Below are 25599 nucleotides of genomic sequence, written 5' to 3' on the forward strand. Positions count from 1 at the left end.
AAACCGTATATATGTGTGTGATCCTATCTACCTATCTACCGCACGAGACTATAACGTACTGTCCGATGGTGGTCGGTATGTAAATAGGTATGCCGCTGTAGGGATCAATATTTGTTTGTGTGTGTAGGGGGTGTTATATACCGTCGTCGGACGTTATACTTTGGGTTTCGCGCGCGGGGGTGCATGCCGAGGGGATTGTTATCGTCGTGCGGAAGACATTAACCTCTATGTATAATATTGTATTAAGTAGTTCTGTATATACGTAATATACCCATACTGACCGTATTGAACCTCTTGTTAAAGGAGAACCACGAGAACGGGGACGAGACGGGCTTAAAAGTTCGTATTTTATTATTATTATTAGGTGATAAAAAATAAACTTTCAACTTGGCGCTATGTACCCAAACTCTAGTACCATACCCTCCATAACTAATAATACGGTGAGATAACCGATCGCAATATCGCGCTCAAGTAAAATATATTATATTATAATACACATATATTATCAGCGATACCAAAATCGACTAATAGACTTTCAACTCATTATAGTTTTCAACCTGATAGATTATCACAGGACTAACGAGTGTCAAGAAATTTCGATTGTAAGAAATTGTATATTATTATGTTACCGTTAAAGTATAAAATCTGCAAGTTGCTTTATAATTTAATAATGCAGTGCAGTGCTTTAGCTAAAGTAAAATGAACATTCAAATAAAATTAAAACTTTAATATCTATAAATCGTATAAAAAATAAGTTATTCTATTAATAATCTTCAACTTGGTATATAGTTATAGTATGATTACAAAATTATTATTGTTATATTAAAAAATATTGATTACATTCAAAAATAATAATATATATATACCTCAATCTCAAAACAAAATAAGCTTGACGAAACCAACATTAAAAAAAAAAACAAATATCACTCACCTGGATACCTGGGCATTCTGGCATAAAGGGAAATGAAACTGTGGATAAGCACGCTAAACTCGCTATATCCGACAAAACACACTCTTATTAAATATAATTACCTTTGATAACTTTATGAAAATTTACTTTAGACATAAATGGAAAATATTCTGGAATAACCAGAACGCCAAACAAAGAATTCAACACTTATATGGGAAAATATAGCTCTTAAACATAAAGAAAAATCAATTATGACTTATGAGTCGATTGAGAATCAAGCACATAAGACTCATACTACACGAATTTCTTATAGTAAGAGAAGAACCCCCTAGGCCCTAGGTTGCCAATTGCGTGGTGTTACATGCACTCACGGTAGAACACTTATTAACGAAATATAAACAATCTCAACATAACAGAAAACCTAGACGTTTCACTTGGACCAAACGTTGAACAGAAGAAGATAATCCTGAGCTTTTTAAAATCAGCCAAGTTAATCGATAGAACATAATCTAAAAAATAATTTGTTAATACTTTAATTTAGTTTTAAACTAGAAATTAATTAGTTGTATGTAATATAGTACTAGTAGGTAAATATAACTAATGGCCTTTGCTGTCGAGTTTTTAATAAGTTAAAAAAAATAAATAAATAACATAAACGTATTATATATCATTATCATCGCCCATGTATATATAGGCCATAATATGACTATAATATAATATTTTACTTCTTCGCTATAATATTGTTCCGGAAACGAAACGTGTGTTGTACGGCACGCGAATGATAAGTTCCTACTTATTATGATGTATAATATATATTATACATATTTATATATTGTATAGCTATATCCCGTATCCGTGCAATAATACGCTGATATAACGCACGGTGTTGACTGTAGGTTTATAAAGGTATCACAGTAGTACCTATAATACTATATAATATCGTGTGTCTTTCGAATAATGGCATAACGTGCGTACACGTACCTCTAAGGCACCTATATATAATATTAATAATAATAATAATTCCTATATTAAATATTATGTGTAGCTCGTTGCGATACTATTCCCGACGACGATCGCGCGTAAATGTGTTTTACGATTGTTGACGGTGAGGCACGATATGGTCGTGATATAGTCCTCGTGGGCTTATTCCGTTTTCAAAAAAAAAAAAAACCACCCCTAGCTCATATAATAATAATAATAATAATAATATCAATACAATATTATATATGCATTTTTTTCATATATATATATACTATAGTCTATAATATATTATATTGTGTGCATGCAGTGCCCGTGACCCAGAAATTGGAAGACAGTTAGTACGTCATATAAACTGCAAAACTGCAGCCATTAATGCGCGCACGGTCATCGAAATGTTTTACGATAACCACATATAATAAACGCCGTATAATATTTTAATTTACTGTTTTCTAAAGACTAATATTTATGGACGAGGGACGACGAAATGTGTAGGAAAAATAAGATCTTAAAGAATATATATTTCAGTGTTGATAGTACAATCAGCATTTTCGCCGCTACGGCAATAATAATTACATTTTTTTTTTTTTTTTGATAAACAAAATAAATCTTAAGAAATTAAAATAACCAAATGTCTGATAGTTTGCCCTAGATATATCAAGTATAATTATTCATTTATTCGTATGAATTGTAAAATGATCGTTAAATACTTAGGTATAATGTACCAACGTATAGTTATAATTTCTCAAATAAACATTTTTTTATTTTTAATTTATAGTATATTTTCTCATTTTAAAATATACGAGTACAGTAATACATCTAAATATGTGTGAAAAAAACATTGTGGAACTAACTCGACTTACATATTTTAAATTTACATGTGTGTATGTGTGTGTGTATATATGTGTTATAAAGTATAAACCAAAATTGCATTGAATTTTAATTACGCTCTTTCGAAATTTTAAATAATTTAAAACAAACACCAGTTTTTAGTATTTCATAGATTCTTCAAGGACAAGAGTCAAGAGAATTATAAAAAATTGAAAATACCATCCCTTTCAACTCTTATAAGTATAGTGGCCTTACTTGCATATGCATTATATATCCGATTTATATTTTATTCATAGTTTTCAATTTTTTATTTTATATTTATTTTCGTCCAAATAATACATGAATTTGGAATATTATCATATTTATACGATAAATTCTATTCTCGTGCATTAATATTAATATTTATACACATTATAATATGCAATAATATTAAGAAGTGACATACAATTAATATCGCGTTAATAAATCTAAATAACGAAAAATGCTTCACATATAAATGCAAAACTTCAATACTCAATTTATCAATATTTAAAATAAAATAAAAACGTGCATCGGCAATAATTTTTTCTAAAAAAATATGTGTTCATTATTGGTTAAATAACAACTAACGCGTGTGTTATATATTTATAATATATTCAATAACCTTACAGCCTCTGGTGTTGATTAATATAAATTCAATCCCTCAATGAATTCTTAGTAAAATATTAGAATAATTAATAAACACCACTCGCTTTGGAATTTGGAATAAACACACACTAATACGGATAATGCGCATATTCTAAGCCTCACACCACGTGTGACGATAATCCGACAATTCTTTTATGCACACCGCGATATGATTCTCTTTTGAAAAACGTATGAAACACAAAACAAATCCATTTCGATGATATGTTTAAACATGAATCGAATTTAATAAGAAGATTTAACAATAATAATAACATGTATAGCGTCTTTTAAACAATTCGCCCACGCAAATACACAATATGTGGAATTAAATAAAATATACAACTTTTTGAAACCATAAAAAAAATTAATTTTTGTCTCACTAAACCACGTTGTAAAAAAAAGGTTTACGTTTTTTATGATTGAAACAAAATGATATGCAAAAATGCATTCACCAACCCACTTTTATAAACGCGTTGCGTGATAAAATCATTATACGTTAATACGCTATTAAATAATTAGAAAGAATATTTTATATTTCTTTAGGTATACATATATATAACACAGTTAATACTTAATATTATTCATGTTGTAAATTATATTACGATATTCATTTAAATTCAACACATATTGGTGTTTGTTAACATGTATTTAATGACCAAAAACGATTATTTTTTTTAAAAATTATTACCCGAAATTAAAACAACGGACTCGTCTAACGTATGCACACTTAAGGCTGTCAACACCGCGTGAAGTATAACAAAATGGTTCGTGATTGTGATTATGTGTTTATATATAAAGTTGTTTGTGTGTAACATATACGTATACACCTATACATTTTGCATATCAAATAAAATATTTAAATTTCGATTTAAGATTGACACAAAGTTTTTCTCATCGATGTTCCTTGTTGTTGATATTTAACAGATAAGTATGTAATACATTTTGAATAAATGAAAAGGAGTTTGACATAAAGGTCTAACATCTGAATATGCGTGTACTGAGTGTAAGTTGTAACAAACAAATCGTCTTGAAACTATACTTGAGAATTAAGTTTATGGTTTCTATTTGTTTACAATTCGGTTTCAATCAATATAAGTAAATTTGCTTATAACTTTCTTATAACTGAGAAAAAATAAAGTTAAATTATTTGTCCCAACATCTGCGTTGGCGGGTGTATTGGGAAATTATCCTAACCGCAAAAGCTAATAAACTGCATAATGACTATTATTAATTTAATATATTAGAATAAACCATACGTATATTGTACGATTACATTACAATTTTACTAATAATCGATATTATTATATATACATAAATAAATATACATAGAAAGAATTTAAGGTGTCAGTTGTCATCTGATTTAATAATATACTATTATGTTTATTAAAAAAAATGGTAGATGCTCGTTCAGTTGTGCTCTTTACAATAACATAAGTATATTTTTGAGTTAAGTAGTACCTATCTTGTTTTGTTTTCTATTGTGTGTTAATATATATATTATTATATTATACATAGTAAATCATTATATCTAATATCTATATTTTATATACTATTGATTTTTTTTATAGAATAACGATTAGTCGTTCGATAAAATACACACAAGCTATATTTACAGCACTGCAGGTGTATAGGTGAACTCTTTTATTAATTTTTTTTTTTTTTTTACGGTATTTTTGTACAGCGCGTCTTTACGTAGCTCTAAAGATTATCAATCAAACGTAGTTTAAAAGTTTTTTTTCTGTAGCTAAAAAAATCAAATGTTATTAAAACATTATCGAATGTACCTATAATAAACACTTTTAAGACACTATATACTGCGTGTGTTACTGTGATGTGCCTGTGACCTGTGTAGTACTACTAGTACCTATGTACCTACTTACGTCATATTTATTATTTACAAAATATAAAACTAATTTATATTTTATTACTTCATTGGTAATATTTAACTGAATGTTTGTATATAGCTAAAGCCCGGAGGTCGGCAACCTTTTGAGACAGCAGAGCCAAAAGTTGCAATTTACATAATTTCCCAGCTTTTAAAGTCACAAAAAATGTTTGTTTCAATATTTTAGTATTTGCTTATATATAATTGATTTTTGATTTAATATGAACTTATTTATACATGAAATAATATTTATTCATGTAAAAACATACAAGTATTTTTCTACAAAACATATTCAAGTATTTATTAGCTATAATAATAAATAATACAGTTATTGAATAAATAGATAGTTAGATGGTTACATCAATGGCTTTGCATGTATTTGGAAAGTTTGGTACACAATTTTAATTTTAGTTGATTATAATGGCATTTACATATATTTCATATTCTTAAAAGTAACAAAAATATAATGTAAAATAATATATATATTTTTTATACAGGGCAATTATTTTATCACAAAACACTCATTATTTCAAAAAGAATTCATGTTTTTGAAAACATTTTTTTTTACATAGTTTCATGTTGTTAAAAAAAACAACGTTGAACGTATTATATTTTTAAATATTTTTTATCGTTATATTTTTTAAATTTTTACTTTTTTTGAATGACAACGTAGAGTTTTAATTTCATATTACCCTGCGCCTACTGTATAGCCTATAGTATATGGAAGACTATTTAATAATATTGAATTAATAATTAATTTTATGAGCAAATAACGTTTAAATTAGTTCAATATGCATTTAGGAGACACATTATCACCCTGTCATAATACTTTCTACTAATAAATATTTTAGATGCATATTTAAGTTATAATATTAATAGTTATTAATTACTGACAACAATTAATACTGTTTCAAAATATATAGTTAAAAATAGCTAAAAGATCAATGTTTTTTAAAAATTTGACACCTGATACACACCCAAACTACTTAGCTTTTCTGACCTTTAATATATATATTTTTAAATGTCAAACGCCAAACTGTGTAGATGTAATTAACATCTTAGTATTTAAAATTTTTTATGATTAATTCGTATATTATAATATTTATAACTAATTTAAAGCAAAATCGACTGCTCTGTCCTTTTACCGAATCCATACCTGAATTTAACCTTCATGGTTTTGTATCTCTTAAAGGTATTATTATACCTATTTTAACTATTAAGATATGAATGTATAATAAATATTATAGTGTTCCTGGAAATCAGAAATTGGCCTTCTATAGTTGAATTTAATTCTTGAAAAATATTAATTACAAATATCATGATACCTGAATTGAATTGAGTGCCTAGATATTCTCATAAATGTTTAAAACACGTTTATAATAATTTTGGCTAGAGTAATCAATAATAGATATTAATTTATGACAACAATACAAGATATATACAAACATTTTTAGTCAATTCATGAAATTATTTTAAAAACAAATGCGTAAAAAGCTTACAACACAGTTTTTTTCTTATTTCTATTGACTAAATATTAAGTTTTTATTTTTTGTATGTCAGTACTTTTAAAAACATTATATTACTTGTATTATGTATCGTTATTTAAACTAAAAAAAACACTATATTGGCACTCAGGACCATTAATGGCAATGTATCAATATTACAATATGTCAATATTAAACAGAGGTAGATCTAGGGGATAGGGATCTAGGTTCATACATTTTATTTTTTAGAAGGAATGAGAGAATAGAATTTTACAAAATATATTTTTATTTTTATAGTAACAATTAATAACCAATTCTCATTACTTTTTAAATCAAATATGTATCTATAATATTTTTATTTTAAAAGTTTTTATCTACGTCCAACGTAATAACCATATTCACGTTTGAAGGAAAAGGGTATACCTACCAAGAAAACATCTACCTTTTAATATTTTATATGAATTCGAAGCATGTTCAGGTCAAACCAAATGGCAAATAGTTATAATGACTTTTAAAAGTGAACAACTTCCCATACTTATTATAATATGTATATGTAATATGTATGATATGTATAAACTGTACCTATAGGTAAGTAGACAATTTTAAGTACATAATTAAAATTGTATATAACTAATACTGATATAATATTATATTATATATTAATATAATTATAATACATAAGAAATACTTTAATAACTATTTTTCTCAAAACACACACATAGTTCGTGATAAAATAATTCATTGTAAAATCATTTTTAAGTATTTCAAAATTGTATTTAACGTTATATTTTATTATGCTTTATAGTAATTAATATTTCTTCATCATAAATTATTCGAAACATTTATATAATTACTATTCACAGAAATAACAATAATAAATACTGTAAGTAAAATAACAATCTATTTACAGTTAGTTGTGTACAATAATCATCGTGAATTCGTATTTATGTCGTTGGTAAAGTCACAATTACTAATGTGAAATGTGACCTGACGCGTCGATATGGTCGTGTAGGCATTGCGTATAGTATGTCGAGAATAATTGTTAAGATGTCAAGGGATCAATTATGTGTTCGCGAGGGATTAAATAAAATATTGATGTGTTAATCACTACGATTATGGTTCGAAATGATACATTTAAAACGTCTAAGATCATGCGTACAAACACCTTGTGGCAAAATATACTCGTAGGCCATCGCCCATCGCCCATCATTATTATAATTTCGATCTCGTTTTGTCGATCTGCCAAATCTATTTTTCCGCATAAAATATCACGACTGAATTGTACGCGATTGTCATTAACTCATAACATATTTAAGATTTTCTGTTTGTGTATCTATAATCTATATAATCTAAACATGTTTTATCGATGAAAAAATAAAAAAATTCACTTAATAATAATAATATACTTTATTTACCGACGATCAATTTTACAGCCCACAAACCTATAAAGGTAAGTACACAAATAATTCGCATAAAATATTATATCGACCATAATTTTATTACTATCGTTCAAAATACCTTTCACTATTAATTGTCACGAAATACTAAAATGCCTCACAATTAAATTTTAGTTTTTATTGACGGAATATTAATTTTTATCTACATATACCAAAAAATTCGTTGCCACTACATTGTATAAATAATTAATTTAAGCGATTTTTTTTTTTAAAATCAATATATCGAATTTATACTTTATAATTTATACCTACCGCTTTTGTTTATACATTATATAATATATATACGTATTTAGTATAAAAGATAGGTATCTCCTGCCCAATTCGCAGAGTACTTAAAGGCTTTATAATAGCGTATCGAAGTGAAATGATTTAATTTGTCTATTGTTGAACTAAATTATCGTAATAGAAATAAAGTACATAGGTACATATACAATCTGCGTGTTGGGTATCCGATTCGTAATACTTTCTACTACAGTTATTTATATTATCTGTTAAAATTCTAAAACTCAGAAATTGGCTTTGTAACTAATAAAGTTTAATTTTACAATATATTCGTTTAGTCGAAAGTATAAGAACACCGTAATAGGATGTATGTAATAATATTACTTAAACCTACAGTGTTTGTATTATTTCGAATAAATTTTAAAAATTATCTAAAGTCAATGAATGAAATCGAAAATGTATTTTGCACTTAATTCTATTTTGAGATTTTCTAGATTATACTTATAGTAGTTAAACATCTTATTCACGATTTTAACATATAAATTTAATAATTTGTGTTTATTAGTTTTTTATTTCTTTAATAATAAGTCCTTAAATTTTTATTTTAGTCAAAAATTAATTATCGTGGTGTAATTATTATTAAAATTAGTATAAAAAATTAACGAAATAGATACTGTAAGTCTTTACAGTGTAAGATACACATTCAATCAGAATTCAATTCAATTCTTTATCATTCTTAAAATTTTAACGGAACAACCTTAAACACCCTGTATAAACGAAAAACAGCTAATTCTTAAAATAATATGTATAATTTCAATCTGTTAACTTGATTAATGAATACTAATCAATAGATTTATAACAGTAATAGCTTAAATGTATAGTATAAGTATAACTATAAATTTACATAATATTATACAATTATTCAAAACAAAAAAAAATAGTATGGTTTATATTGTTTATAACGTTATTTAAGTCGATACAGTAAATAGTATTTAACAATTCTCGAGTTTAAATTATATGTTAAAAATTAACGTGCTATGTTTACTATTGAAAGTTGAATTGTAGTTTTCAGTGTTTATTATAATTAATTAAGTTTGATAACATTATAAACTCACAACGATTGAATTATATTGTAAATCCGCAAGTAAATAAATTACTAAATATAATATTACTATGACAGCATATATTTAAGTAAACACGTTAGAAGCATTTTCACGCTAAAAAAATTATAATAATAATAATAATTATTATTATTTACAATAACGAGACTCAAACAAAAATGCGATGAAAGATGTAACCGTGATGATGAGTGATGACTGCAATGTTACTCGATAATATGATAATAATTGCACTCTGATCTTAAAAATTTCAAATTGTCAATATTAATATAGTCTTTCGTAATAATTTTCTATTGGCTATAAACGATTATAATAAGTTAATCATAGACCATAGTTGTTACTTGGTCTTAGATATATATTTTGGGCCAAAACATAACAACAATTTGTATCGCATAGATGCATTAAAAATGCATATGATACATAAATAAACATTGAGAAAAAGTAAACATCCCTTTGCCACGCAAGGGCAACAACATTTTAGTACACTTAAACAACGAAAATCATTCCCTTCCCACCATCACAATTAGTAGCAATGTTTTTAAATATCATATAGGTATAATATGCATTTATTGGTTTGGACAAAACAAGAAGAAAATAGACGCCTCGCATATCGTTCGTGAATTGTGACAACCATACACACACTTACACTTTATCGATAGTTATATAGACGTCGATACGTCGTGATATTAATATTACGTTGATATAATACATAACACAATGAAACGACAATATAGTAAATATTATATATTATCATACACATTACACACGTAGTATCACTACGAATATATATTATATTATTTAACATCATGGTTTAAATGATTATCATTATACGGTCGTACACAATATTAATATAATAATGCATTATGCAGTTATGCGTGTAATTAACTTCACGTAGCTATTCAAATACATCGAAGTAAATCAATATTGCAGCAAACAGGTACCTATATCATTTACAATAACTACACCAAAAGATAATCATTTCTATAGTGGGTAGAAAGTTAATTTGAAAATTTGAAAAACAAACTCCCTCCTTTAATTACCAAATTTCTTCAAAAATGACAAAATGATAAGCGATATTTTACTTTTTGAATTGTAGGCTAAGACAAAAATATTTTTGAAAATCCTTCCTACCCCTCCCCCACGTCTGAGCATCACTAATCACGGATGACATTAACTCCAAACATTAATCCTAACATTTCTAACTTCCTCCTTTTAATCCCTAGATCTCCAAGTATGATAAAATATTAATAGTACCAACAATATTTTAGTTTTAAATTGTTTATACCAAAATGGTGGTTTTGAATAAATTCTCTGCAGTGGTAATTACTACCACCCTACCGGCGGTCACACCTCGCACGTCTATGAGTTATGGGCAATACCTGTTATTATTTTATTATTATACATTTGATATTATATAGATTATAATAATAATTAATAAACAACTGCAGTGCGACTTACGAAATATGAAGCGCACCGTGCAGGTCGCGGTTCGTTCTTCAACTGCAAGATAGGTTGATCGACACACGAATTTTCTCTTGCGCTATGCAACGCACATATACGCGCGCGTAATTTATATACTAATATTATAGGTATCTATGCAACAATTCGGCGTGCTAATATTATGTTATGCGTCGGCTTTGAGCTATGGAAAAAACCAATCGTAAACTCGTGCGAAAAAAAAACACGTGATCGAAACGATTATTGCCGTTGCTCGCGCTTACAGAACATATTTTATCGTCGTAATAATAGTAACAATAATAAATAGTAGCTTACTGCGCGTATAATCGGCGGTGAAATTCGGCGGAAAAAAATCGTATTTATGTATATATAACGCGAGGACGAGCGACGCGTTGACGGTCGTGTTCTCAGACCGACGGCGGTCAAACGTTTAAAAAACGAAAAACCTCCACACGCCGCCGCCGCCGCAGCTGCCGCTGCCGCCGAGCGCGCCGCCGACACACGCAGGAAACGTCAGCGGCGGCGGCGGTGGTGGCGGCGGCGACTCGTTCTGGCGGGGAAAAGAGAAAAAAAAACGGTTCATTGGCGGAAGTTTTGTCGCGATCGGTCGCGTACCTATACATATAATTATGTACACACATACCTATCTGTGGTTCGTACTTTATAGGTTCGTTTTTCTTCCATCTGCAGCAGCTGTTGTGTCATCGAGTTGACATTATCGTCTGCTCGCCATATACCTCACCATATAATATTATTATACCCGTCACCAGGCCAGCGCAGTCTTTACGTCGTGCGTGGTCAACCGAGTTTCATCTAGCCCCCCACCCCACGCCTTTCCTACTCAGAAAACCCACAGTCCTACTGCTTTTCCGTCACAGGTATTATTATTGCGAAAAAAAATATATTCCATCACACGTTGCATATATTATAAATCTATATATATACATAGTACACACGTATAAAATTAATCTTTCTTTCTTTCTCTTTCTTTGTCCTCTAAAGACTCGAAAACTATTGGACTGTTTTCAAAAAAAGTTATATCAATAGATTCCGCGAGGCTAAGAGGGTGATATTAGTCTCCAGTGTTCTGTGTTTACATTTCAACTGAAGCAAAACGGAAAACGATATAAAGATAGATTAATTTTAACCCGTGTCAAGTCGATTATACACCTAGTACCTGTATGACAATAATTATATGAATATAGTCGATACTGACGACAGTTTTGATTTCAACATGGATCATCAGGCCTATAATAATATAATAATATACTCTATATATGTATTTATTAACTCCTAATTATTCCCATTAACAATTTGTTGACTTTTATAATCGTATCACGCTTGCAAATACGTTATAAAATCGTATTACAATGTTATATAATTTAATATTTAATTATATAGTACAAATACACCACAAGTCGTGATGAACATGTACAAAAACCTTAATTATATATTGTACTCGTCACTCGTCAATCGTCATCGATATACTTATTGAACTTATTATTCAGGAATCGAATAAAAGTATCGCTCATTCGCTCATCTCTATTTTCTAATACCTATATATCTCTATATTAAATATAATTATTTATATTATACACAAGTATATTACATAATATATAGATGCTGAACAGCATTATGCCTATAGGTAATAGGTATATTTGGTTGGTACATAAAAGGTTAGGTCAGGTTGAAAATTTCTCATTTAAATTTTAAAATCCTTTCTATACCGATACGCAGACAATTCAAAAAAATGCGATTCATTTCATCTCACAAAACACGAATTACATACACCAGATACGGTTTCGCATCGCATATAAACAGTAAAGCAGTTAACAAATTATAATACATAATATTTTCCATTTTATATGGCATAATCTATTTTGTAGAGAGTAGGAACATATTAGAACATAATACAAATACGCGCGTTGTCGGATTGTGCTTGTGTATACGATGTCAATCTCTAGATGTTTGTCCAAAACATGTGCCGCATCAAGTGACTTATAACAGTGTTATGTGTATACACTCAAAGGTCAGTGTACCATACGCACATAAAAAGAACGGTACGGGCGACAAAAAACAAAAAAAAAACTAAAATGTTATCTTTTGCTTTTTTTGCGTGTCAAAACTTTTACTATCCGTAAATCAATCAAATAAAAAATAAAATTATAAAACTAAAAACGAAAAACTATATACAAAGAAGAAACTATATATAAAATATTCATACTCAGCGATCGTATATCGCGTTCGGGTAATATGGGGTAATATGGGTATACAAAAGGTAAGGTTAAAATATGGATAGTTACCCAATTAATCACTGTAATTATTTCATATTTTCGATTATTTAGTTTGCTAAAAATTAATTCTGGGTGTTTACAATATTATAATGTATAAAACGTCGACAATATATTGAAAGAAATCGCATAAAATATACATTCATACCACTCGTCAACTACCTGACTAGCCAGAACTATTTGCGTATAGTTTTTTACTCACAAAAAATTACCTGCATTTAAAATAACTACTGTTGCAGATTCTCCCGTCTCGTTATAGTCTTATTTTCTTTTCCCGAACATATTGTAGAACATGTGTAACACTATTTTTAGACCGCTCAAAGTTTACAAAGTATATAAATATTATAATGACATTATCTGATGTAAAATTCTAATTTCTTATTTGTATTGTAGTATTTTCATATCGTTTATGTCTACGCGGTACCAGAACAAGGAGCTGCTTATAAAGGATATGCAATACGTAATACGCATGTATCATATATGATCATGATACACATGCAGGTGAGTGCGAAATCGTGCCAATAATATAGTCATGTTGAGAAAAATCCGAAAAAAAAATAATTGAGATTTCTGTTGTCAAGAACGAATTAGTTTTTTAATAGAGTAATAAAATAAAATAATTGTATATTTAGAAAAAACGTTTGTGGGTTGATATATTTTTAAATATTAATTTTTATACAATAGTATAAAATTGAAAAATTGCCTAACCGAAAGTAGCTGATAGCCATTGTGAGTAGTTAATTATTTTATCATCCGCGCGTAAAAGTACCCACATGAACGATATTGTCTGTTCGTAAAATTCAGTAGAAGAAACAATGAAGTAGACTAAGAGCTTTTGATTCGAAAAAAGTTCGCAAGGTCTTGTCAATCGACTAAAATTCTGTGCCAATACGCCAAATCACCACTTGTTTCATAAATGTATCATAAATCAAACAACGAATAAATTATGAGATAAGTGGTTGATGTTATTTGAAATTGATGTTTATGTAATTGGAACATAAATTATACATTTTACTTGAACGTTTAACGTTTATATGGTTTTATTTAATTGTAATACATAAGATATAAAATCCAATATTTATTTCAACTTTATAATTAATTATGTAGTTTCAGAATCCAGATTGTAAAATTATATTTTTTAACATTATGTTTCCGATGACCGAAATGTTAAACTTATCAGGAAATTAAAATATATATTTAATATTTATATAATAATTATTATTTAATTCAATTATTTGTTGTCCACAATAAAAACATTTTTAAAACAACCTTGATATTACTACAGTCAAATTTTATGTAAAGCAAATCTTTGACGTCAAGACCTTGTACATTGAGTTCAAAAAAAAAAAATTAAGTAATAATCAAATAAATAAAATGAAAATTCCGATATATTTACCACGATTGTACTGCTCAATTGTTACATTAAAAGAAAGTGCTCGATCGAGTTCTATGACGCCCAAAACTAATGTGAAATACTGTATTCGCTCGTATCGAATATAGGTAAAACATATATAATATCACTCATTAATTTGTTAGTTATTGGCTTTGACTAGATATTATCTCATCGCCCATCGCCATATAGTATTCACTACCGCAGTACCGTCTACCACTCGAACACAAATAATTCAAGTTTGAAACATGATTTCAAATAAAAAAAAAATGTGGGAAATGGTCAAGGCCATGTGTATTTAAAACAAGTTTTTTTTTTAAATATAATACAAATTGTAAGAAAAACGTTCTCGGGACACTAAAATCAATGTAAGCAACAATAATACGCGTCCAACATGAATATTATTTATGATGGGCTGTTCGCCAGCAATTGGCATAAAACTTTAGTATAATTAACCGAGGATAAAACAAAACAACAAATTTATCTGCAAGAATAGTCAAATACATCAGACTTTTAATGCTCGTTTCTGGAACTTTCGTATATACTCAAGGGCGTAAGCATAAAATATAGAAAATTAATGGAACATAATAATAAATACTCCTGTCAAACTAGTAAACAAGAACGCTAATAAGGAAAATAAAATTTTAAAAGAGTGTGCATAACATTTATGTACTTATAGTTAGGTGCGACAATGAATAATATTTAGACTTATAGATTTTCTACGATTCCCGCTATAATTTGTTTCAATCTTTTTTTGGGGGGGGGGGGGATTGAATTTAGACGTGTGGGTAATTAATAATGTGTATACAATACAAAATGTATACTATATTACGATTTAAAAAAATATATAAACTTAAAAGTTTCAATAAGAATATAGCAAATATAGGTATACCTACAAATACAATAACTATATACGCTTTCAATATGGTGTGTTTCAGAATAACACCATTATAATATTAAAGTAACAAAATAATTTAAATAATAAAAAGGTGGTAATTAGTGAGTCGTATGTGATACTAAACCATCATAATAACTTTTTTTTTGTATCTTAAAACTAATAATAAAATATAAATTCTACCATGAGATTTAGTACGAGATCTTATTAAAAAATTGGAACCATGTCTTTTTTTACGTTTTTGGCACTATTATGATGCTCCAAATAAGAATATATGACACAAATTCGTCACAATAGTACATGTATCTAGTAATTGTGTATATTAAATTTAAGTTAACATAAGTCACCATAAGGTTAAAATTATGTGTTGTGCTGTTGTGTGTTATAATAGTTTCCGGGGGGACTTAGATCAAAAGATAATTTTTTTTATATACATAGAGAGCAATATCATTGACCATCTTAAGGTTCAACATTATATTTAATTATAAATTTCAATTTCTGAATAACTAATCAATTGTCAATTATTTATTAATTTTACGAAATCAAAAAACGTCTATACATATCAATTATCAAAGATTCCTATTTTCTCGTAGATTGTATACGTCTTGCAGTGTTTTTTTAATCTTAAATTATTCCATTGTTATAAATATTTATTAATTAATTGTATAATATAAAGCCAGAACTATAAAAAAAAAAATATTAATAAATTAATGACTCCGTTTAGCACAACGTTCAATATTACATTATTCTTGTTCACTCTATTGAAATTAACATTTGAATTTCAAGTTTTTAAAAAGTTGTATAACTTCAGTGCTTTTTTTATTTCATTGTTAATTGTTATTATGTCGTTATTATTTTTATAAACAATTATTTTCCACGGAATTCATAATAAGTAGGTAGTAATAAATAATGATAGTTCTGAGAAAATTGATATTTATATTATATATATTTTATAGGTATATGCAATATACTGGCAGTGAACTGTTTCGTTCGATTAAATAATATAAAGAGACAATTGACAATACAGGATTCAGCCGGTTGGCCCCAATCCAAAACAATTTTATTCTTAAACACAAAATCGTGTTAATTTGATCATTAAATATACTTAGCTTTGAATCTAGTTTTATTTTGATTACTATACAATTATACAAACGTGCCATAAATCGTAAAATTGTTGACAAATGTTCAACAAAATGTCTATCTTGTTTAAGTAAAGTAATTATAAAATGTTATTATTTTATTTATAATGATTTAATTAAATTAGAACATCAAATGTATAAAGTACTTGTATTATTAAGTATCTATACTTTTATAGACTATAATATGTGATCAATACGAAAATAATTTAAGTAATAAACTAATAAATAATGAATAACATTACGTTTGTTTCGGGAGTATTAAATAGGCAACTTTTCAAACTTAACTAGTGCCATACGACGCTTATTAATGCGTAAACCATTATTAATCATTCTTCGTGTTAAAATAATATTTATTTATTTAGATATTTTATTTAATACTATTAATTATTATTTAGGTATTTCTATGTAATTTTGCAATATCCTATAATCTATATCTGTACCAAAACTGATATATAGTAATATAGTATACCTATTGGCTATTACTTGTAGGCTAATATGCCATATATACTGTATGAATGTTTGCGAATTTGTATTTTTAATGCAAACGTTACATACTAAATCAGGTTAGGTCATTAAGCAATAAGCGTTTTTACCAAATTTGACAAAAATGTATATCAGGACACGAATTTATAAGTTTCATGAAAAATCAATATTTGTGTGTACGGTAAAATACACACGCACTCCTTTATCTAAAATAATATCTATTTTAAATTCAGTTACAAGATATTGCTAAATAAAGTTTAAATTCAATAACTGGCCGTTCAAAGTTTATTTTGAGAATTTTTTTTTATCATATTATCAACTTATGTAGGGATAAATTTTGCGCTCCAATTCTTTTAATAACTGTGTTTATAGAAATTTTTAACAATAAATAACTTTTTGATATAAATTCATAATATTTAGTTCATAGTATTTAGGTAATTGTTAGTAAATTAATATCACTAAAACCTTTAAGCATATAAACAATACATATACCATAAGAATATAAGAAAAGCATTTTTTTTTCTAGTATATTAGTATACTTTCAAATGACATTAATTATGTGTTCACACATATAGGTTATAATAAGATTATTTTTTTTGATATTTATACGACTAGAAGTTTACCCTCCCCCCCCAATCGGCTGTTTTGTTTTATATCAATATCCCATATTCACGTAGATATTTTAAAATGTTTATTGTTTTTTTATTGCTTATTATTTATTGTCTTATTAATAATTAGTATTATTACTAAAAAGGGAGTGTCATTGTGGACCTAAATAATGCACTAAAATTTAATAAATTTAAAATATGCCTATCTACATAATAGTTATATTATATACTATACTGTCATATCAGTGTCGTGTCCAGGAATTTTTTGTAGAGTTAATGGGAAGAAGAGAACTGCATTTTTTCAAGAATAATAACATAATCACTAAATCATGTACCAATTAAAATAATAAGAAACCCGAAATTATTTAATTAATATTTTGTATTATTATGGTGTATAAAATATCGAAATTAAGTAAAAAAACTTAAAAAAATATTTGGATGATTGTGGAGGAGCTCCTTACATGTGTCTATAGCTACGACACAGTGGAGTATAGTATATCTAGTTTATTATTATTAACATTAATGATTAAAGTGTTTTAACGATAACGACAACTATCACTACATGCTATAGATATGGTTATAACTGTTTAGAAATTAACGAACACCATATTAAACTATTAGCCATTGCATATTTAGCGTGTAACTGTTAGAAGTTTTTTTATGGAGTATAGGTAAAAAATGACTGAAATAGTGAAACATAAGAAATCCTTATCTTGATAAAAATAGAAAACAATTATTAATTAGTAGGGTTGTTTTGGGCAACTTTTAAGTGTAAAAAAATAACTAGACACGAAAAAAAAATGAAAAAGATATATTAATATATATATATATATATAACTAACAGTTATACTCCGATTTATGTTCAGATATAATAATGATAATAATAACTACATATTTTATATTATGAATGTTAGCTTAAGTAGACGCGATATGGGAAGTGTTAACCAATTCGTCCAGTAGCGTAAAATCTCGGGAAACCAATTAGGTATATCAGCCCACAAATACACACGCCCGCTACTATACTGTCTAGTGTCTATGTACAAATTACATGTAAGTATAATTATTTATACGGTGTAGAGTAGAGCGTAATAACTATTATAAGTAATAATAATAACTTATATAAATTATATAATATTATACTAATATCAGAAATAATGACTGTTCATTATGCGCGTGTGTGTAACTGTATAGGTATGAAATTTGTTTGGTCGTTTTAACATAATTTCCTTTTTACAAAAACAATTTAATATTGTATTATGACCGTTCGTCGTGCAATATTTACTGAATAATTATATAGTTGATAGCACATTTTTATTTTAAACATTTTAAACGACTCAATTTAAACGTGCAAACTTGAAATCGATAGTTTTAAATCGGTTTGGTTCGTGTAATTAAGCAGTATTTCTGTAGGTATTTCTTATATATGTATTATGTATGGTAGACTGGTGGAGATCAAACGAGAAAATTTAGTGACGAAATTATTTGCGTAGAGAGCTTAATCCTTCAATTTTAAATTTAATTCACCTGTTTACTGTTTATTTACATTTAATATATTTTGTATAATATATATAATATATACATTATAATTAGTAATTACTAAATACTGTAGGATGATCGATCGTGTGTTAAAAGTTTCTCTATTTTTCACGAATTTAAACAACATGTACCTACACTATAGTGTATATAGTGTATCAATAAAGCTGGTATATTACACATTTACAATCAAATAGCTTTATATATAAATATATTGTATATATTATTATGTTGGTAAATCAGCCCAATATTTTATGTAAGGTAGTAAAATCTGTAAAATAATACGAACGTAGAAATATATGAAAACCAATCAACTTATATTATAAATACAATAATTATTATATTATGTATTATAAATTGTTTGAGCCGAATTATATTTTTATTTTTTAAACTTGAAAACTAGCCAAAATCCATATGAATCATATGTTTAACGCCCTATGCCATGTTTTAAATACAACTATTTATTTTTATTCTCCATACTAAAAACTACAAATAAAAAATAATAATATAAATACTTGTTGAAAATGTCAAGTTTTTGTAGTTATTCGTTTTCGTTTTTGACAATTATAAAAAAATAAAAAAATACATTTAGTCAATATCTGATTTAGGGTAAACTTACTGTTTGTCCTACATTGTTGTTGGTTTTTCTCGATTATAAAAAAAGTAATGAGAATTTTTAATTTTGTTCTCCTTGATACTATAGATTAAATTTTATACCAAAAACCATCCTTAAAGTTGAAAATCGAAGCATTTTATTGACAAGTGACAACTTATCGTGTACTCGTACAAAAAAAAGCCACATCGTTGTAAAATTAATACATTCATATTGCTCCGCTCAAAATCTAAAAGTTTTCAAAAAATAAAATTAGTATTTGATGAAAGCAATGTACATTGAATTTAGTAAAATGGTTTTACAAAAAAATATTGCAAGATGTATTTCAAAATATTTTAATTGTATACTTAAATATAATTCAGCCATCCAAGTTGCTATAAGTATTCGACAGGAAAACTCATTTAAGCTCATTCAAGTTGACGAATACAAATAATGAAATAAATATAAGACAAGTTAGATTCAAGAAAATGTAAGTAACATAATTAATGTTAAAATGATATTTACAATTGATCGGTTTTTATTGAACTCTATAACAATTTTCAAAAAAGAAAGCAAGAAAAAATCTAAATTATACTTATTTTTAGTATGAATACAGTGTTTTTTTTTATTATTTATATGCAATATGTATAAGAGCGAAAGTTCCTTTACTCACTGCAGACAAAACACAAAATATTGTAAACTACTTGATCTATAAAACTGAAATTTGTTATGTAGGTAGTTTAAAGGTAGAAGACATCAACTGTAAGAAAGAATTTTGCAAAATTTGCATTCTAAAGAGTAAAGAGGGACTTACACAGGGATTGAGGGATTTGTTGGCTCCTGAAACATTATTAAAACTATTATTATTTTTTTTGTTTAAAGGGTAGTCAATAGTCATTGGTTATTACCGAAAATTAAATAGTTATTATAATTTAATACGTTTTAGAACCGTGTTATATATTTATATCACATATTTAACGACGCGCTCAATATATACCTACTACATAATAGCCAATTGGCTCGATAAATATAATTTTCTCTGTATTTTCTCTTTACCAATTTCATATTTAACAGTAAAGAAAATAATTAAAATATTTTAATCGATATTTCGAAAAGCTTACACTTAAAAAGCTTTGCTTTCATATTGAGTTACATTAAAAAGTTGCACTTATGATAAGGTTAGGTTATTATTTACGGGAAACACACTGGATAATTCAGTTTTTAATAAATAAATATTGTTCATTAAATTTATGTGTTACCTTGGTAAAACAGATGAAAAAATAACTCTCCTATTTAAACGCTAATAAAGATTCATGTGATCACGTATTTTTTGTTCAAATGTATTTAAATTTAAAAATCCGTGAATTTAATTCACGTAAAATTAATTGGTAAATCACGGATATTTATTTCACATGTATTTAAAACATAACATTTATAAACGTATTAAATTATAATATAATATTAAAAAATAAAAATTACCGTTAAAAACTAAACATATCTGTGCCTACTATTTTAAAAATATTTGTTTCATAAGCAGTATTATCGTAAAAAGACTGGAAGGGTGAAAAAATATTTCAAATTATAAAAAAATACAAAAAATATTTCAGACAAAATAAATAACTGATTAGTGATTACCGATCGCCGCTGTGTAGGAACCATTGAAATATATTAAATATACATTGAAAATAAAATTCCACGCGTATTAATAAAAAAAATGCACGTGAAAAAAATATTGTATAAAGTTACAACCATTACAACCGTAAAAATGTAGTAATAAAATTCTTTTGAATTTTGAGTTAAAAAGGGTTCATACAGTGTGGTTTTCTACGGCCCCATTTGATTCACAATCCGGGCTCAGCCTCTGTGCTCGCCTTCAATGTCCATGATTGTTGTTGAATATACCTATTCCATCATTCGTGTAAGTAAATTCTATACATCGTATATTGGTGATTGTATTATAAATATTATATGCATTTGTCACTTTAAATATTCTGTATTTACAATAATTGAAACAATTGAATAATAATCGTAATAAACAAATATGAAATAATCATTAATATTGTGTTTTGTTGTTTTGGATTTTTGGTGGAAAATTTGAAATTATCACGTCGGTCATAGGTTCCGAACGTCGTAATCACTGTGTGCGGTTAGCAAGTCGTTGAGCGTGATAACTGATAACTGATAAGGGATCCGTTCGTCGAGAAAATATTATTATTTATAATACTGTGTTATTGGTATTTTAAATAATATTATCAATTATCATAACCCGTGGCCACGGGGCGCAGACACGCAGTCGACTCGCTCGACTCACAGTCGCTCGGATTTTGGACTGAATTTTATCTCCGCGTTAGAATAATACATATTTTATAAGCGCAATAACTATTTGATTTTGATTTATTTCTTATTTATTACGACTTAGTTGCTTATGCGCGTGCGTGTGGGTGTGTTTTTATTTGCATAGTTTAAGATTTTGTACTGTCATTTAGTTACTCGTTTGTTGTCCTTAACAAACACGATTCACTGTTCAATGCAATCACGATGGTGTTGACGTTACGGGGTTAACGTCTGGTTTTGTTTGGTTCAATTGATTTACAAACCAAACTGAGAAGATTAAATTCATTGTCTCCGTCCACTCATCTTGCTGTGTCTGTGGTGAGATGCCAACGCATGAAGTCCTTCCCCACAGATTATCTGTGTAAAAGGCCACTGTCATCATCAAGAGTTTACGGTAATGTGTCTATTATATATTATGTATAATTATTATTATTAACGAGTGTTTTTCTACAGATGGTGATAAACGTTTCCGTCACTAATCTCACAACCAATGCAGCTTCCACTGCACTAGCGCCAGTCAAGTCTGTGGCAGCTCCACATCCACCTGTCCAGTTAAATCCATTCACTATTGTGATCATTGTTATTGTTGCTTGTTTAATGCTCATTGGTGTAAGTGCACTATAGTGCAGTATAGTCTATAGTCCATAATACTCTCCACAACTGGTATATTCGTTCCAATTACATGAATGTGATGTTTATAGATAATAATTGTAATTAGAAGAAAGAGAAGACTCGACAGGCTGCGGCATTCATTAATACCTTTCTATTCGTTTGATGCTAACGAAGAAGAAGACTGGGATTCAGATCTGTTACAAAATGAAGGTGGAACTCAAACCATTCGTGTAAGTGGTTTTAGTTAATAATATTTTTCATTTTAAATATAATTAAATATAACTAAAAGTATTATTCCATCAAAATATTATTACAAACATATATCTGAGTAATTTATTATGAATAGTATTAAAAATAAACTGCAACAACTATGTTTTCTGGTCTTTAGAATATAAATTATTAATTGTTTTAAATAATCATCACTGATTATTTGTCTTTTGTGAATTTAATGTCAAACATTTTATCAACTTTCTTTTTAAATACAAAATAACATACTTCTTTACTGTATTAAGGATTGTATGTATATAATATTATTTACTCCTTATTAGTTGCTGCTGTTATATAATAATTAGTGATGCTACATTTATACAAATAATACTGATAATTTACTATAAATTATTATCCGTAGCATTTAGAATTATGTACATTTTCTATACTCTATATTTTGTAGCAGAAATTTATTAGAATTTAATCACTTTAAGTTTTCAAATATAACTACTATATTTTGTAAAATGTAAATGTAAATTAATCCCTTTTGTATTTAACACAATTGAATCCGTGCTCAAAGGTTTCTTGATTACAAATTACTACATATATTACCTACCATTTACCAACCTACTAATATTCTACACATATAATCGTTATACTGTTATGTATAATGCTTTATTGGATATCTTTTAGCAGCATGGTCAAACATTTAGACACGAGGGCAGTTTCCACAGCTGGCATGAGAGATTTAGTCCAATTCAAAGGTTTTTTTAAACTTTTTTTCCAAAAGAATAAAATAATAACAATTGCTTGATGTTGTACTTTGTTGAATAACAAAATAATTTATTTTGATGTCACGTATACATATTTTAGTCATCTATTCTCAGTAGAACCGCCTATAGACCCTAGATGGTATTATTATACCTTTATTTCTTCACTAGAAGTACCACTGTAATAGTCTGACTATATAGTAAGTACTAAGTAGTATAGTTAATTTGCTACAATGTTCTTGTCTTTGTGTATTTGTTATTTCATAAAAGTTGTTATGTTTGATTACAATAAAACATTAATTGCTTTAATATAATATTATTTTATGTATTGTTGGTCAATTATGTAAAATTTATAAAAATAATTGTAAGTAAAAAAAAAAATTATTAATTTTTATCATATTTGGATGACCAAATAACCAAAACTTAAATCTTTACTATCTATTTTGTAACTAAAATATTATAGAATAGGTACAATAAGATAATATATTCACAGAATTATGTTTAAAATGTGTCTAAAAATAGCTTTTATGTAATAATTTAGATGTAGCTAAAAGTTTTAGAATATAATGTAATCCAGTAAAACAGTTGTTTGCTTGTAGTTTTGAATTTAGTTTGGCATCCAGTATCGTCTTTGATTCAACTTGATCGTAAAAATATTATCCTTGATGCTACTTGTTGTATATTCATATTATGATGACATTTTCAGAGCTATGGATCGGTCGAACTGAACATCATGGCTACAGAAATGAGAAGTAAAAAAGGATCATTCTTGTGATGAAAACGTATCTATTGCTTCTACCATCTGCGTTGTACAATTTAAATATTAGTTATTTGTAAATTGTTTATTATCTGGTCATGATACAAGTATAATTTTGCACGTTTCCATTCATCACGGTCCTATTTTCCAATCTAATGACAATCACCATGTCACTCTAAAAATACAACCTTATGCCATTAAAATTGGGACAATCTGTTCAAACTATAATCAGACAATGTGTGAGATTATTTGTGTCTATAGAAATTGTAAATTTTAATGTGGTATTATTGTTGATGTTGTTAGTTATTTTTAAAATCTACTTAACTGTATATAATTATATAAGTATTAAGTATACACATATATACTCACCAACCACAAGCTTGATGCTCAATATATTTACATATTTAAGAATATTTATTATTTTATAGCTTTTGATAGCACCTGCTCATTGTGCTCTCACTATTTTTATTTTCCATTAGCATATTATGTTTTATAATATTATAGTTTTGATAATATTTAAGTGTTAAGCCTACTAAATATGTACTTGTATTGTTGATTCAAATCTGTAGTCAGTCTCCTGATAGTAATAATCTGACTTTAACATTTTATTGCAGAAAAATACATGTTTTTTACCAATTATTTTTTATCATGTCCTCAATGTTGTCAACAGAGTGTTTGTTAACAAGTCAATTGCTATAATATTGTTTTTTATTTTTATTATTATTATATGAAAATGTATACTCTTAACATTATAAGTCAAAAGTATAATAATTCCAAAACGAACAATTCATGTCTGATTAAAAATTGTTGTTAGTTAAATAAATATAAAACAGACTGAATTAGTTTTTAGTCACTTATCGTAGGGAGTGGAATCTGCTAAATGTTTATATAAAAATATGTATTGTGTTGATTAAAATTCACCGTTATTTGCTTATGCCTGTTTACTTTAATATATATTTAAGATTTTTATATTTGTCCC

At 27.2% G+C, this 25599-nt stretch overlaps 2 protein-coding genes across 5 annotated transcripts in view; one reads left to right on the forward strand and one right to left on the reverse strand.

Moving 5' to 3' along the window:
- Positions 1 to 11446, reverse strand: part of LOC132920786 (serine/threonine-protein kinase NIM1-like) — a 46893-nt gene extending 35447 nt beyond the window's left edge. For both annotated transcript variants that reach the window (XM_060983454.1, XM_060983451.1), the window contains exon 1: positions 11010 to 11446. The gene's annotated coding sequence lies outside the window, so the exon portion shown is untranslated. The remainder of the gene's footprint in view (positions 1 to 11009) is intronic.
- Positions 11447 to 22145: 10699 nt separating this feature from the next.
- LOC132920594 (small integral membrane protein 29-like) lies at positions 22146 to 25554 on the forward strand. 3 transcript variants are annotated; one of them, XM_060983095.1, is made up of 5 exons: positions 22146 to 22668; positions 22728 to 22883; positions 22976 to 23116; positions 23787 to 23857; positions 24570 to 25554. In XM_060983095.1, the coding sequence occupies exons 2-5, from the start codon at positions 22728 to 22730 to the stop codon at positions 24589 to 24591; spliced, it is 390 nt and encodes a 129-aa protein (XP_060839078.1). In that variant the 5' UTR covers positions 22146 to 22668; the 3' UTR covers positions 24592 to 25554. The 3 variants fall into 3 exon arrangements, with proteins under 3 accessions (XP_060839078.1, XP_060839079.1, XP_060839080.1); XM_060983096.1 differs by having other exon boundaries at positions 22148 to 22668; positions 23790 to 23857; XM_060983097.1 differs by lacking the exon at positions 23787 to 23857 and having other exon boundaries at positions 22153 to 22668.
- The last annotated feature ends 45 nt before the right edge of the window (positions 25555 to 25599 follow it).

The sequence above is a fragment of the Rhopalosiphum padi genome, chromosome 2 (genome assembly GCF_020882245.1).
Source record: "Rhopalosiphum padi isolate XX-2018 chromosome 2, ASM2088224v1, whole genome shotgun sequence".
Taxonomy (NCBI): Eukaryota; Metazoa; Arthropoda; class Insecta; order Hemiptera; family Aphididae; genus Rhopalosiphum; species Rhopalosiphum padi.

Coding starts and splice junctions, on each gene's coding strand:
- LOC132920594 (XM_060983095.1), top strand. CDS start 22,728: ATGGTGATAAACGTTTCCGTCACTAATCTCACAACCAATGCAGCTTCC. Junction 22,884..22,975: donor CTTGTTTAATGCTCATTGGT/GTAAGTGCACTA, acceptor TGATGTTTATAG/ATAATAATTGTAATTAGAAG. Junction 23,858..24,569: donor AGATTTAGTCCAATTCAAAG/GTTTTTTTAAAC, acceptor TGACATTTTCAG/AGCTATGGATCGGTCGAACT.